Source organism: Rhinolophus sinicus, linkage group LG15 (genome assembly GCF_036562045.2).
Source record: "Rhinolophus sinicus isolate RSC01 linkage group LG15, ASM3656204v1, whole genome shotgun sequence".
NCBI lineage: Eukaryota > Metazoa > Chordata > Mammalia > Chiroptera > Rhinolophidae > Rhinolophus > Rhinolophus sinicus.
Genome location: NC_133764.1, coordinates 22150429 through 22166855, shown reverse-complemented (window position 1 = coordinate 22166855; position 16427 = coordinate 22150429). Strand labels below are relative to the sequence as shown.

At 37.8% G+C, this 16427-nt stretch overlaps 1 protein-coding gene across 3 annotated transcripts in view; it reads right to left on the bottom strand.

Moving 5' to 3' along the window:
- AP2B1 (adaptor related protein complex 2 subunit beta 1) overlaps positions 1-16427 on the bottom strand; it is a 104768-nt gene that overhangs the window by 31021 nt on the left and 57320 nt on the right. For 2 of the 3 annotated variants that reach the window (XM_019732556.2, XM_074320002.1), the window contains exons 15-18: positions 11473-11514; positions 10503-10649; positions 9290-9435; positions 2765-2894 (exon numbers count right to left, since the gene is read on the bottom strand). In XM_019732556.2, coding sequence (XP_019588115.1) covers positions 2765-2894; positions 9290-9435; positions 10503-10649; positions 11473-11514 — 465 coding nt within the window. The remainder of the gene's footprint in view (positions 1-2764; positions 2895-9289; positions 9436-10502; positions 10650-11472; positions 11515-16427) is intronic. The other variant, XM_019732559.2, reaches the window with a different exon arrangement.

The window sequence follows — 16427 nt, the reverse complement described above, 5'->3', positions numbered from 1 at the left end:
ACCAATATCAGTTAAAAAAAAATTTTTTAGGTTCAAATCCCTGCCAGGTATTTAATTCTTGTCTCTAAGTTATAATCTATTTTACATTTGAAGAGGGAACAGTGTTTTTTTAACCTTTCAATAGTGCTTCAAACAGACTATAAGCCATTAAGTAGTTTGATGAGCATTTTAGTGAAAAGTTTTTGTACTAAGTGTTACATTCCAGTTCTGGCATCTGGGTTTGATTTACTTGTTCTATATATTGATACCAAATTAGCCAAAATAGCTAAAACCCACACTGCATTCAAAATTTCATTGCCTCAACCCCCAAATATTCCTATCTACCCCTGATTTTATGGTCTAGAATACTAGAAAAGTACTAATTTTTCCTTCACGAGCTTTTGGATTTAAACATTATGCAAATATAATGTTTAAATGTCAGTCAATCTTTACCTGGATCTTATGGTTTAAGCTTGTTGGAGTTAAGATTTGATTCTTTTGCTCATATTGGGACAAGGGAAGAATGAAGCTGAAATCTAAAGTAACCTATCTACCTTAGGTTTAGCCATTAGTTTCAACTTCCACCAGCAGACATTAAGTAGAGCTGTTTATAGGGAAAGAAAATTTTTCTCTTTTCAAGTTTTTGCTTAAGTTCTCCACTGGGAAATGCCAATTAATGAGAAAATAGCCATAATTATAACATCCCTGAAAGAAGAGAATCCATGGGGAAAACTTGGAGAATCAGTAGTTGACTACAGATGGAAATTTTTTTTCCCTAGAGAAGCTGAGATACTTTATTACATTCTCCTTAGATGGAAAATGCTTAAGTTTGCTTTTTATAATGTCAGGTTTATAAAAACGAAAACTTGTTAGTCCTAATACCATAGCAACACTTTTGATGGAGGGGTCTGGACTAAGTAAGATTCATCGTTTTTTATGAGGATTCTTACTGGGGATGTTCATTTTATTGACTACGAAATGGAAATGCAAATAGGAAAGTAAAATGACATTCGTTTATTTACTGTTTCTTTTTTAAGAGCAGAAAATTTGCCCTGGTTTCTGTGACCCAAATTCCCTTTTCTACTTCTAAAGTAAAGCATTCTTGCACTCATGCTGACTGTCCTCAAACATTAGGCTTGAGGCTCTGTGGGAAAACAGGAGGTTAGATTTCAATAAAAAGGGAGCAGATGTAGATTTGGGTTAGTTAGTTAGCTAGTTACTTCAGGATTCTGTGCTGGAAAAGCCGCTTAACACGTTACTCTCATCATAGTAACAGCCAATTCTATCTGCACAGTAATCCTTGTTTTGTTCCTTTAGTCTGAGCCAAGTTATATTGTGACTCACTCATTTTCACTCTAAATCATTATACCCTCTGCTGAAAAAGAGGCAGTCAACTACTGTGGCGACTAGGTAGTTAGTGAACCAGCAAACAGGCTTGTTTTGTTGGTATTTTAACTACTGAGGGATGTTAGTTTTTAACTCCAAGTACTTTTACTGTTGATGTTTCACCATCAGTACTAGGATCTCACACTGGTATTTCCAGAAGATTAAGCAATGGGATCTCATCTGTCTTGACTGGAAAGTGGAAGGTCGGTATTTGTCTTTAATCATTTTAAACATATTTTATAGTCTCATTCAGACTATTCTATCATTTCAAGTTCTTGGTAGAAGAAGAATACCAATCCTCCTCCTTGCTTTGTCTTCTAACTGTCTTCACAGTGCAGCTTTCCTTCTTTTTTTAAAAAAAATTTTGTTGTTGTTAAATCGGGAGCTCATTTTCGGGAGAGATTTTCTTTTCAGTTCAGAGTCCTGAGGGCCCCAAAGTTTCATTTCACCAGTCCTGGACCAATTTTACATTGATGTATTGGTTTGGAGAATACTGCCCCTACACAGCTAGTATATATTTGGACTATGTACCCATATATTACGCCACGGTTGGCATAATATTGGGCTCTGGATTTCTCACAAGAGGCCGCCAAGAACCCTGGTCAGACAGAAATTTTTCTATCACTTGCCCGAGTGAAAATGCTTTTCTAGTTCCCTTTTCAGGTAAGTTGCCCTTCCAAAGGCTCAGCTTTACTCGAACGCAGGATCAGTTATAGTTCCCCACCTCAGGCTGGCCCAAGGCTCTCTCTCCTGTCCGTGAACATTCAAATCCCCAACTTCTAGGGCTTATACCTGAATTAACATCCCTTTAGGGCTGCTACAGCTTCAGCTCACAAGCGTACCACTCTGCCTTCATGCTGTTTGAACCCCAGAAGGCTTATATTTCAAGAGAAATTCAAAATAGATAAAAAGTAAATGAAACTCTAAACTAGTACTTAAACATTCAACAAAATTCAATGTCTTCAAGATCGAGAGGCTTTTGTAGACCCTGATAAAATTCTGAGCTCCTATAAGATTCTGCTATACTTATCATAGCTATGTGCTAATAGGGAGTATTTAAATCCAGATAACTATACATGTTTGTGTGTTTAAAGATAACCTCATAGTTCTCTATTGTGATCTATCATTATATAAGTAACATTCAAAATTGCTATGAAAGTCTTCAGAAAAAAAAAGTTTGTAAATAAGATCTTAAGTTTCTAAATGTTTGTTGAATAAAAGAATAACTTTCTAAGTCAATCGTGACTTTTAAAAAAACTAAAACTCTTTTCCATGCAATTATTGCAAATCCTATTCCATGACCAACTCTAATATAGAGAACAGTGAGGGGTTGTTTTATATGTATAAATAAAATTGGCAAGATGCCAGCTTGTACCCCCGAGTGAAGTACAACTCTAACCTGCAGGTTATTCAGAGGCTCCATCTTCATGACTGGGCCTAAGGTGTTCAGAGGCAGGGAGACATCGATGCTCTGGTTTGGCATCAGTGGTGTGTGGATGGCCAGAGGCGTGCTGGGGATGACACCAAAGCTAGGAGAGAGGATGAAGAAATCCCAGAGGTTAATCAGGGGGCAGGATGTAGCCACATCTTTGGGTTTTAATGGCTTTTTACTCCATTTGAAGGAAACACAATTTTTTTTTTTAATATTAAATGAAGGAATAGCAGGACACAAGGTGCTCAATTCTCATTTACTGTAACACTGGTTACACCATAGTAAAGGAAAGAGAGTTCCTGAGCAACAAAGCCCAGAGTACTACCCTGGTTTATCTTCCTCTTCCACAGGAACCTCCTGCTAATAGTTAGTCCCGCAAATTCCAACTCATTCAAACAGGAGTATCAAAATGGTAGATACGCAGCACCTATTCAAAGACACTATTCTTAAAAAATGGAGAAACAACAGTACATCTTTCTTATTGACAAGCAAAACGTACTTGAAAATAATTTGCCATCGAAACAAATGCAATTATGGAACATTTATACATGTTAAGGGGAAAATACACTTAATGATGCAATTGCAGCAACAAAAGAACACACAACAGTGAAGGAAGCACCTGGGGAAGAGATGGCCAGATAATAGGAGAAGGTGAAGGGGAGCCAATAAAACTCAGAAAAGAAACTATAATACAAAAGAATAAATCATGTTAGAAATGAACTGAGCTACATCATGAGCATAGAGGCAACAAATACTCAACAAAACTTTAGCAAATTAAATCCAGTAATTCATAAAAAAGATAACATATCCTGACCAAATAGGATTTATTCCAGAAATACAAGAGTGGTATAAATTTGAAAAATTAATGTAATCTGTCATATTAATACACTAAAAAAGAACTACGTGATCATCTTACTAAATGCAAAAGCAGCATCTGACAAAATTTAATGACCACTCATAATAAAACTAAGCAAACTAGGAATTCAAGGGAAGTCCCTCAACCTCCATGAAAAACCTACAGCTAACATTGCACTTAACGGTGAAAAACTGAATACTTTTCCTATAGAAATAGAACCAGAACATGGCAAACATGTCCCTTCTTACCATATCTACTCAACATTTATGGGCGATCCTAGCTAGTATAATCAAGTAAGAAAAAGAAAAGGCGGGACCAGCCTAGCGGCTCAGGTGGTTGGAGCACCCTGCTCCTAACTCCGAGGTGGCTGGTTCGATTCCCACATGGGCCAGTGAGCTGGGCCCTCTACAGCTAAGATTGTGAACAATGGCTCTCCCTGGAGGTGGGCTGCCTTGAGCAGCCAGAGGCAGGCGTAGGCTACCATGGGCTGCTGAGTGCTGCTGCGGGCCATGGGCCAGGGAGCTGTGTCCTACACAACTAGACAGAAACAACAGCTTGAAACGGAGTGGGGGTGGAGGTGGAAGAAGGGGGGAGGGAAGAAAAAGCATTAAGACTGAAATGGAAAAAAATGAAACTCTCTCTATTCACAGGTAACATGATTCATCTACGTAGAAAACCATCAGGAATCTATAAAGGGACTACTAAATAGAATAAGTGAGTATACCAAAGTTGCAAGATACAAGATATGATCACAAAATACAGTTGAGAAAAAAATTTATTACAGTAAAAGACACATTGCCATTTATCCCCCTCAAAATGCTCCTCCTTGCTTGAAACACCCTTATCCCTTCGTTCTTGCCACTTTCTGAATCTTTTGTATCTTCAGTTATACTGTTGTGGCTGCCTTGATGTCCTGAATCATTTTGACTTTGGGGAAGAGTCGGAAGTCACACGGTGCCAGATACAGTGAATAAGGTGGATGAGGACACACCATAATATTTTTATTTGACAGAAACTGTTGTATACCAGAAGCGATGTGTGACACAGAGCATTGTCATGATGGAGGATGAAGTAAAGACACTCATGAAAGAGGACTTCCAGAACTGCTCCAGAAAGTGGCAAGAACAATGGGATAAGTGTGTTATCCCAGTTAACACACTTAAGCGAGGGGGAGTATTTTGAGGGGGATCAATGGCAATGTGTCTTTTAATGTAATAATTTTTTTTATTTAGACACTCACCGTATTTTTTAATCACACGTCATACAAGCTCAAAATACAAAAATCAATTCTATTTCTATATACTAGCGACAATCAAAAATTAAAACAAAAAAATGCTATTTACTATACCATCAAAACTACAAAATACTTAAATCTGACAAAAGATATTTAAGATCTACTCGTATACATGACAAATTATAAAACATTACAGAGTTAAGATGACCTAGATAAATGGAGAGATATGAGTACACCATGCTGATGGATTAGAAGACTCAACATTGTTTGACATCAATTCTCCCCCAAAATGATCTAGAGTCACTGTACTCAATCGAAATCCTAGCAAAGGACCTGTAACAGCCAAAACAATTTTTGAAAAAGAATAAAGTTGGATAGGTTATACTATCTGATTTCAAGACTTACTATGGAAAAAAGTTTAATTTGACTCTTACTTTATACCGTATTTTTAATTATCTTAAAACAAATTATAAAAGTAAATGTAGGAACTAAATTTATATAATACATCCATTAAAAAACATAGAAAAAAATAATCTGTAACTGTGGGTCAAAGATTTCTAGATATAACACTAAAAGCATAGTCATAAAATGAAAAATTATAAAATGAACTTTATTTAAATAAAAAACTTTTAACTTTTGAAAGACATTGTTAAGAAAATAAAAGCAAGCCACAGACTGGGAGAAAATATTTACAAGCTATATATCTGACAAAGGACTTGTATCCATAATGTATCAGGAGCTTTTACATCCTAATAACAAAATCAAAAAAAAGAGGGGGGAAACTTCAGCAGATACTTCCTTCACCAAAGATATAGAATGGCCAATAAACTTATGGGGGGAAAAATGCTTAATATCATTAGTCATTCTAGGAAATATAAATTAAAATGAGATACTATTAGGTTGGTGCAAAAGTAATTGTGGTTTAAAAGGTTACAAACAATTGCAAAAACCGCAATTACTTTTGCACCAACCTAATAGCGTATGTATATCTATGTATAAGAATGCCTAAATCTGGTAAGGATATGGAACAGCTGGAACTCTCACACATATGACCCAGCAATACCACTAGTAGGTATTTACCCAGAAAAACTGAAAATATATATCCACACAAAGACTTGTAGGTTTTATCTTTAGTCACAAAAGATAAAACTGGAAACAGTCGCAAATTCCACCAATGGGTGAGATGGTAAACAAATTGTGGTACATTTATCACTGGAATACTACTCAGCAATAAAAGGAAATGAACTATGGACACATCTTAAAGCATTACGCTAAGCAAAAGAAACCAAATGCAAAAGACTCTATACCATGTGATTTCATTTACAAAAAATTATAGCCAGACACAATTATAAGGGCAGAGATAGAGCTACATAGAACAATAGAAGAGACACCACAGTAAACAGTTAAGAGACATAAAGAACGAGAAAAAGCAAATAATATAAAATAGAAATGAGAGAAAATGATCACTTCTATCCATGAAGCACTCTAGCCAGAAGACGAAGTCTAAATCTCATCAATCCTACAGATTTGCCTCCAATTTACAGATATAATTAGCAGAACCTGGATTGTGAGAAACTCCACAGATAAAAGACCTATTTTTTTTTTTTTTTACAAAATAAATTTCAAGGAAAAAAGACAGGAAGAGGAACCTATAGTTTAAAAGAGACTTAAGACACTTATCAACCAATTGGCATGTATGGGGACCCTACTGGGATCCTGTTCAGACAAAACAAATTGTACAAAAATACTAGACAACTGTAAAAGTCCACTGATTGGATATTAGATGATATTAAAGAGTTTGGTCAGTGTTGTGATCCTGGGTAAAAAGGGGGTCATGAGATATAAACTGTAATATTTATAGATAATATTAGAAAGATAGTATATATAAAAGATAGACAATTTAAAAGCCATAAATGCATAATTTTCCGAACAAGAAAATCTAGACAATGGAATAGTACAAATATTTAAACATAAACCCTGAACACTTTCCTGAAACAGGAGACTTCAATGTATATACATGGACAGGACACACCTTATTCCAGGAAAGGCTGATCCAGAATGGACAACAATGGGAATATCCTAATAAAATAATTGGACTTCAGGGGCCGGCCCAGTGGCTCAGGCGTTTAGAGCTCTTGTGCTCCTAACTCTGAAGGCTGCCGGTTCGATTCCCACATGGGCCAGTGGGCTCTCAACCACAAGGTTGCCAGCTCAATTCCTTGAGTCCCGCAAGGGATGGTGGGCTCTGCCCCCTGCAACTAATAAGATTGAACATGGCACCTTGAGCTGAGCTGCCTCCCGGATGGCTCAGTTGTTGGTTGGAGTGCGGGCTCTCAACCACAAGGTTGCCAGTTCAATTCCTCGACTCCCACAAGGGATGGTGGGCAGCACCCCCTGCAACTAAGATTGAACACGGCACCTTGAGCTGAGCTGCCACTGAGCTCCTGGATGACTCAGTTGGTTGGAGTGCATCTTCTCAACCACAAGGTTGCTGGTTCTACTCCCGCAAGGGATGGTGGGCTGCGCCCCCTGCAACTAGCAACGGCAACTGGACCTGGAGCTGAGCTGCACCCTCCACAACTAAGACTGAAAGGACAACAACTTGAAGCTGAATGGCACCCTCCACAACTAAGATTGAAAGGACAACAACTTGACTTGGAAAAAAGTCCTGGAAGTACACACTGTTCCCCAAAAAAGTCCTGTTCCCCTTCCCCAATAAAATCTTTACAAAAATAATAATAACTGGACTTCAAAACTATGGGGAGCCAGACAAAATGATCAAATGATTTATATGGGGTGGGGGGCGGGGCAGAAATCAGTCTGGCAACTGACTTTTCCACAGGAATATTCAATGACAAAAACCACTGGAGTAAAACATTTAAAAGAATTTGAGTCAAGAATTTTCAATTATAAAGTTCACAGCTTTGACCCTGCAAGAATTCAAGAATTGTTGTTCACAGAAGCCCTTTTATCTAAGAAACGACGCTGGAAACTTAAATAAAACGACTGGCAGTAAGCACAAATCCAAGACAAAACAAAGACAGGGATAAAGGTGGAAGAATAAAAGGTAGAAATGATACAATTTATTAAAATGCGAGGAAAAGGGAGCAAGTGGGTAGAAAGTAGAATAAGTTCTTGGCCTCATCTGTCATAACTGGAGGTCAAAAATGACAAACCAAGCAGTAGAAATTTAAGCATATTTAAGAGTACAAAAGTAAATCCCAAGATATAGTACTATTGACATTAGGTGAGAAACGGGGGAGGGGAGAAAATATACATTACGATAGGAAATCAATAGACTACCTGTAGAAAGCAGGGACTAATAGCATTTTATAAAGGAAAAAGATTGACTATCAGAACAAAAATATAAACTTTTGTAAGTATCAGACTATTTAAAATTTTGAAAAAAACCAAAGACAAATAGAAATGAAAATACGAAGGAAGGCTCAGCAGATTGCCTTTACTATAATATATTCTCCCAACAGCTTTAGCCTTTAGCATGGCCAGCTCCCCAAAAAGTGGCTGGACATATAACTGGTCTTGACAGAAGGAAACACAGACTTTGTAGATACATAACTGATTTCTAACCTGCCAAACTTTCAAATCCAGGGTATAAAAGTTATTTCCAAATGATTAAAACTAAGACAGTTATTGATACAAGTTGTCATTTACGATTTTATTAAATCTGCTTCAAAGGTACAATTACTACTTTGTTAGAAACAAGTTTGAATATCTTGTATTCATGAATGAATGGACCTGCCATCAAAGTCTAGCAGTCAGTTCCCTGAACCACAAAATTTAATAAAAACCACTGATATCTCCGAACTACAGAACATCAACACTTTACTTCTTCATGCTCTCATTAATAAAGAGAGGATTCACTGCTAAAAGCAGTCAGCCTACATGTGATTGTTCAGTTAACCAGGTATACTGTCTTCTATATTTCTGACATCAACCAAAGTATTATACGTTCATTTTTTCCCACCAAAATGTGAGCTTTGGACACATCTGTTTGGTTCAGCACTCTAGCCTCAGTACCTGGAAACGTCTGGCACACAGATGCCAAACAATTGCTTGTTGAATGAGTAAGTGGATTTCAATCAAAAGTTTTTTTATTTGATAAACTGTTTTAGTAAAAACACTCTAGTCCTAGAATCCTATAGAAAGCATTAAATAAGTTCTGGTTTCCTCATGCCAAGTGAATGAGTTTCCCAACTAAATTCCCTAGGGCCTCCAGAGTTGAAACAGACCACTGAATAGACGTGCAACAGCCAGTATTCACTCTACATCTAGCATCTGCCAACATGAGAATTTTCACCCATTGTTAATGGCACATTCTCTTGTTGGGCACCAGGTACATACACGACTGTCTTAGGATCAAGCTAGGACTCCGATTTCTCACCTATTCTTGTTAAATTGGATTGCAAAGTCTGTCATGTGTTGCAGAGCTTTGTTGGTGAAGTTCATTTCCATATAGATGTGCCCTTGGCGATGAGTAAATGTTCCGGAAATCTCCAAGCCTTTAGCCTTTACTGCAGGCAGCCAGACCTGAAATATAGCATAAAGCCCAATGGAACTAAATAAGATTTATCTCGATGCTATTTGTTTTTGAATAAACAAAAATTAAAATTTCACTTCCTCAGGCAATTATGGTGATTTTTTTTTTCTAATATTAAGTCAGATGCAAAAGGCTCTGGATAAAATCGTATTTTCCCATTTTTGAGATAATTCTCAATTATTTAAGAACCAAAAGACAAAAACAGTCTAAGCGTAACCTTGGCTTCTTCTCCACCTTCTGTTCAACTTGGTCATTTTACTACTGCTATCAAAAAGATATACAAAGAGAAATTCCAACGAGTATAAAGTAGCTGTTGTTAGTAGCTTTGGTGAAAGGCTTAAAAGGAAAGAAACTGAATCTACAAATGAAAATGCATAGTATAATCTCTGAAGGCTTTTTTCTCATTACCAGAACCATTACTGGTAATCTCCTCAAGGGTAAAGACTGCGTCTTATGCATATTTTTAACTCTTGATGTAGTTTCTGGTAAATAGTACTATTTGTTGCTTAAATCATCTGAGTATCTATTCTCTATATATAATTCATTCATTACCCACCCCTGGTCCCAAAACTACAGTAAAAGTAGTTTCTTTCCCCTTCTGAATTTCCATCTGAGCGTCACATCAAGCAATGACGCAAAACCTAAATAAATCAGACCTCTAAAAAGGTACACTAAAATCCATGAAAACCAAACTTCAGCAAAGGGAAATGGTGCGAATGAGGAGTAAAAATGTTACTTCTCTACACTGTGTTTTCCCCACTGTTGCACTGGATGTCAAATTTACACCAGACTGACTGCAGTGCTGACAAACTAGACTATTTCTCAACATGAGAACAAAACCCAAATACTCAGTATTTCCAATATTAAGTCTAATTGTAAAAATGGTTAACAAAAATACTACACTGCTTCCTACTGCTAAACTTGAGGACCACCTTTCGTCTTCCTCTTAAATCCTGCAAAACAAGAGCCCAAACCTTGAATTTTATTATCAGTAATACAAACATTGGAAGCAAAGTAATTTGGGTCCTGTCCACTAAGAAAGTGTTGCTTTACTCACAGCCTTAGGAGCCACATATCCACCAGGTGCCATGCCTATGCCCGTGGAGAGTTCAAACAGGTCATTCAGACCACTACTGACCACGGCAGGAGTAGGTGAAGGAGCAAAGGTAGCAGGTACCGACGAAGGGATGAAGGACTGTCCCACCTGCAGAAGAAAAAGGCAGGGGAGGGGAGCATTGGGAAGAAGAGATTAATGGTTCTTAAAATGTTGCTATATTGTATTTTAGTAGTATTGATAAATCAGTAAGAATACACCATAATTACAATATTCTTAGGAGTTGAATTAGTATATTCTTTGTCCTTTTAATCTTCACTGATAAGATACACACACTCTTCAGAAGTTCTATCAAGAGAGGGCGATTAGTACGACCAGGAACACAGTGATCCAAGATTTTTTGTTTCCAATTTTAGCTTCCATGATTCTGTGCAAAAGGCCTACAGGTACCCTGACAAAGGGGAGTTTGTTTCTACATATAGAAGGAGAAGCATCCAACTTAGACAGCAGTTCCATTTTCACTTGGGTCTAGGCAAGTCTTACTTCCCCATTTAGGTGTAAATATCTAGTAGGAAACTCTTCTGGGGAGGGATATTCACATCCCCAGAACTAACTTACAAGGAGAGTCTCACTCTGAGTCCAACTGACTCTGTCAAGTTTTTTTTAGATGACACCAGAGAGTAAGAGCGTTCTCCAGTCAAGAGGGGAAATTCCATTTCCTTTAGCTCTTTAATGTTAGGAAGACAAAGATCTCTGTAGACACTAGACTGTAATCCCTAAAGATGCCCCTATACCACATGTAATGCATGTCCCCAAAGGTTCCAAGTGACCCTACGCTACTTTCTGCTCTTCATATAGAAGTTTCGGTGTGCAGTGTCAGACAGCAGCGGTGGCTGGTCTGAGAACGTGTGCATGGGAAAGACATCAAACAGGGGCAGCGCATCCCATGGTGAAAAAAACGGATGGCACTTACTGCCGGACTTCCTCCAATGCCCCCGCCAAGGTCACTGCCAAGCTGAAAGAGAGAAAGGAGAGAGAGGAGAGAGAGGTAGAGTTCATTTAGCTAAGTACTAGATGTCCATGTAGAATCTGTAAATTGCTCTACCAAGTTGCTGGGAATACATGCTATTCAACTTGTCTCCCAAAACCTAAAGAAATTTTAGATTGCAAAGAAGTATGTCCTAGGTGAACGGAGTAGTGGCAGTGATGGTGTGTGTGTGTGTGTGTGTGTGTGTGTGTGGCAGGGGGCTGGGAGGGTTGAAAAAACTTAGAAAGAAGATGGAGCTGAGACATCTCAGGGATGTTTCAGATCCAATCTTTCCACTGGGGTACACAGGCACAAACCCAAGCAAGATTTAAAGAGCTTGCATATTCCAAGAAGTTCTATCTTTAAGCAGTAATATTTTGAATATGGCTTTTTTTCTTTAAAAGGAAATTTCAGGGTGAAAAAAAGAAAAGCAAAGAAAAACTAAAATGTGCTTTGATCTACAAAACCTGCTGTCCCACTGAGAAGGTGGGAACCAAACCAGTACTGAGGTACAATTTCCAGCTTCAAAAATTATAGGAACAAGAGTAATTTTTAGAGTTAGAACTTTCCTAAGAAAGAAAACAGCTGGGATAGAAAGATATCCTACTTGGGGAGAAAGTGGGAAGGCATGCAATGCCTCAAATATCTCTCAGGGTCAATGCTACTAAGGAGAAATGCTGTGATTTATTTGGAGTAGAACATTTAAAAGTATGCTAACTGATGGAGAATTAAACTAACTTAATTAGCCAAGTGACAGGAAAATCATCCCACATGGTCTTAGCTGCGCCCTTTCCCTCCTCAAGGCTCTTATATAATTCACCGCGAAGTCAGTCTTCCACGACCAAAGCATTAAAGAACTAAAGCTGAAAAGAGCTGAAGAAACAAAACACACAATACACAACTAATGGGGATGCTGAAAAAGCCCAAACCACCTGTTTCTGCTACAGTTCCATGTTTGCTTCCTCCTTAGTTCTCACTGTAAACCTAAAATTCCTCTTTGAATCACCACATGGTTTACGTCTGCTTTACAAAACAATGTTTCCTTTACTCTCTGTCATTTAGTGGTAGGAACTTAAGAAATCTTTGTGCTGTGGTTGTGTTAGAAAACAAAACTATTGGTCTTTGGGATTTGGGAAAGAGGATTTATTTATTTTCTCAATGAACAGATATATAAAACGGGGTGGCCAAAATCTGCTTTTTCCCTGGTTCTACAATTGTACACATCTGTAGCATGACATCTGGAAAGCATAAAATTCCTTTTATTCAAACAAACACAGATGTAATATTTGCTGGGATACAAGGCACTACTGGGAATTAAAGATGTCAGGCAATGAGGGGAATACATAGATGAATAAGACCCAGGCTCTGCAAACTGGCAGGAGAAGTAAAACATGAATGCAAAACCATACAGAACATACTAATGGAAAAAGGGGAAGTTCTAAAGGGAAGTGTCTCCTTTTGGCGGGAGGATAATGAAAAGCTTCAAAGAGGTGGTAGTTTGGGATTATAAAAAGCAAAAATGGGAGGTTATTTGTCAACAAATACCATGAACAAAGGCTGAAAAAACATGAATAAAAGCATGATCAAGAATGAGGGAGTACAGTTCAATTAAACTGGAGCACATGATAGACATGTGGGTTAAAAAGTCACAGAAGTTTACAAAGGTAGGCTGATTATGGGAGGTCTTTAGTTTTTAATTTTTTCCTTCATAAAAACCTGGAAGTTTCTTAGACTAAGATTTCAAGCTTTCTAACAGTATTAATAACTATTTCAATTGTGCTCCACTAACTGTGGTTTTCAACCTTAGGTAAACAATGGCATCAACCACCTATGTGTGTGTATGGAGGGGGGAATTAAAAAAATACTGATGCCTGAGTCTCACCCCCAGATACAGTGATTTAATTGTTCTGGGGTGTAGTCTGGGCATCAGAATTTTGAAAAGCTTCCCTGTCATTCTTCTGTACAGACAAGGTTGAAAACCACTGCCTTAGAGAATTAACTATTACTTGGACTTAAACAAGATTGATCTGTTCAGAAATGACTTTGAAAATAACGTTTAAGTAAAAAGGAAGTTAGAAATTGACTAAAAAGAAAAACCCTTTCTAAGGAAGGGGAGGATGCAAAATGTCTCATTTGTCCTGATGTTTTGATCTGGTTTTATGACTTTCTAATTGGCTTACTCCCTCTCCCACCAATCACTATCCTCCTTTCTGGCCAGGCTTACAATCTAAGCTTGAAAGAGACGCAATTCTTTACAGACCTGGTTGGCACTCAACAGCAAGAAAGAAAAAACACACTGGAAAAGAAACAGCAGTTTTATCAAATATGCTAAATTCAAAAAAAGGCACTCACTGGTGGTGTTTAGGCCAAAGGAAATAAAGCCCAACTATAGCCCTTATTTTCTTAGATATCATTCTTATTATCTTTGAGTATTTTATGAGCATTATCTTAGCTAGAAAAGATCTGAATGTACTCTCCCCTGCCATGCTGCTTGTCAATTCAATTCAAAACCAAGGAAGAAATTGAAAGGAAATCCTGATACTCCTTTCTTTATGTTCAGTATTGCAGATACAACTCAGCTAGAATAAAGAACTCTGATCTGACAGAGACAGGATCCAAGGGATCTGAGAGACATACAACCAGAAGTATAAAGGTGCACCTAAACTATGCTATGTCCAGAGAGCAAAGGGAAAGGAAAATCGCAATATGTTTTCTAACTAGCAAAACTAAAGCTTTTTCAGCACCATTCCTCTGAACTGAGAAAGATTCTAAGTTATTACCTTCCTTTCTGAAAATATGACAAAGGTGATAGCAGAGTGATGGCATGAGTGACTAATAGGGAGTCCTCTCCTATCCACAGTGACAAGCAGGATGGTGCAGATAGTAATCAAGGGAAAAAAAGGCGGGGTGGGCTAGAAAGTTGAACAGAAGAACCCAGGAAAGTTGTCATGTCGACCTGACCAGCCATTAACCATTTCAGTTCAGTTCCTGGTATTATCTGGAGTCAGACAAGATTTATCTGTTTGATTATATTACACTTACTTAGACGGTAGGGCACTAAAATCAAATTAAGACTTGTGAAAATTCAGTGATACTGTTATCCAATGAGCTGGTGGGAGTCAGAAGGGAAAAAGGATAGGTGTGTAGGGCACGGCTTTAATCTGTCTTACGTGTCTAGATACTGTTTTGGGAGTCTCTCAGAGCTGTCCACTTCCCATTGCTCCCAGATTGCCTTACTGACACTGCTGTTTTCTCTATGAAGGAAATAATGTTATCTCCTGGCTAACTAAATCAGGACACAGGAAGATGAAGGAAATAGAGGTGCTGGAGACTCAAAAAGGAAAAATTAAGGGGTAACACTGGTAGCCTAAAGAGCAAACATTTCAGTGTTAAGTAAACTTCAGTAAACTTCAAGGAATGCACTTCTGTATTGGGTCTAGTAATTGAAAACAAGATGAGTGGCTGGGTAAGAAAAGGAGAAGGGCTGGAGCAGGAAGAAGGCCAAAGTGTTTTGAATACAATCTCCCTGTCAGTCTCCTTCCTGGACATATAAGGAGGTAATCTTTATGTGCACATAAGTGTGCTGGGGAAATGTGAGGTGTTAATCCACGCAGCTCAACCACTGCCCTCCACTTGGGGTAACAGATTCTGTAATACACCATTAGACACTCGACTTCCTGTCACAAAGATGAGAACGCAAGAGTCCTCGATTCAAGCGTGAAAATAAAAACTGATCCTCAAACTCACTTTGCAGAACGTCTGATCAGGTACTCTTTCTTCCTTAAAATATGTGCCATCATGAAACTAATGATCAAAACCTTGATATTTTAAAAGATATTCTATTTAAGAGAACTTGTCAAGGCTGGTGTTAACAATCACCATAAATAAGTTTGCATTCATTTGGTAACAAGTTTTTGTAGTGCTTACTTATGTGCCAATGTAATACAAATACTAAGGAGAAAAATGGCCATAGCGCTTTCATTAAAAAAAAAAAAAAGGAAATAGAGGTGCCAATTTCAGGAAAAGAATTTCAATGCTGAAAACTGAGCAGAATTTTCCTAAAGATCTCCAGCCAACACCCAAATTTCCTGCTAGTGGTATAATTCCCTCAGTCCTCAGTCTAAATTATAGTAGTTGTAGTTGTTAAATGGCGCTGAGAATAATACTAATATTTGGCTACTGTCAAAGAGTGGCCACACTACCCTGCCTGAAGTAGTGCTGACTGGGGTTCAGTTCATGTTGAAGTACACGATAATGTGTCCTTGCACTGCTAATTCAGTAATTGGATGAAAAGCACTGATTTCATGGTGACCCATCATAACTTATGGGCTAAAGGGATTTCAACATGGTTACATGAGCTCTGCAGCACAGTCAGATTGAGCCCAGGTTTGAGAGCTGAGTTTGTATACAGCTCTAATTCAGTTAGATACCAAAAGGAAAAACTCTCACTCCAATGGCAATATGTTACAATAGCGGGAATACACAGAATGCAAGACTGAAGTTCTATAAAGAAACAAATCTGGCTGATTATTTTTATTTAAAAAATCTTTTATAAAATAGTATCAAATGAGATGGCCATTGAGCAGATAAAAATAAAAATTCCCAGAAATGATCACAATGACTGATCTGGATTATAGATTAGCCCCTTTGAAAAACAACTGACGAGTCCAAAGTATACTTACCTGCTTCTAAAACTGTGGCGTTGTCTGAGTATCTAAAGACATGCTATTAATTAGAGGGTAGATCTTAAATTCAGATAGTTCTTGGCTCCTGTCTAGATTACTGCCTCTTTTATTTGATGCCTTCCAGAATGGTCCTAATTGAAGGGAGTCTAAAAAATACTTCAGGTCATATACGTAGCTTACTGAGAGTTTGGTTATTCAGGAGTCAAAAAAGAACGA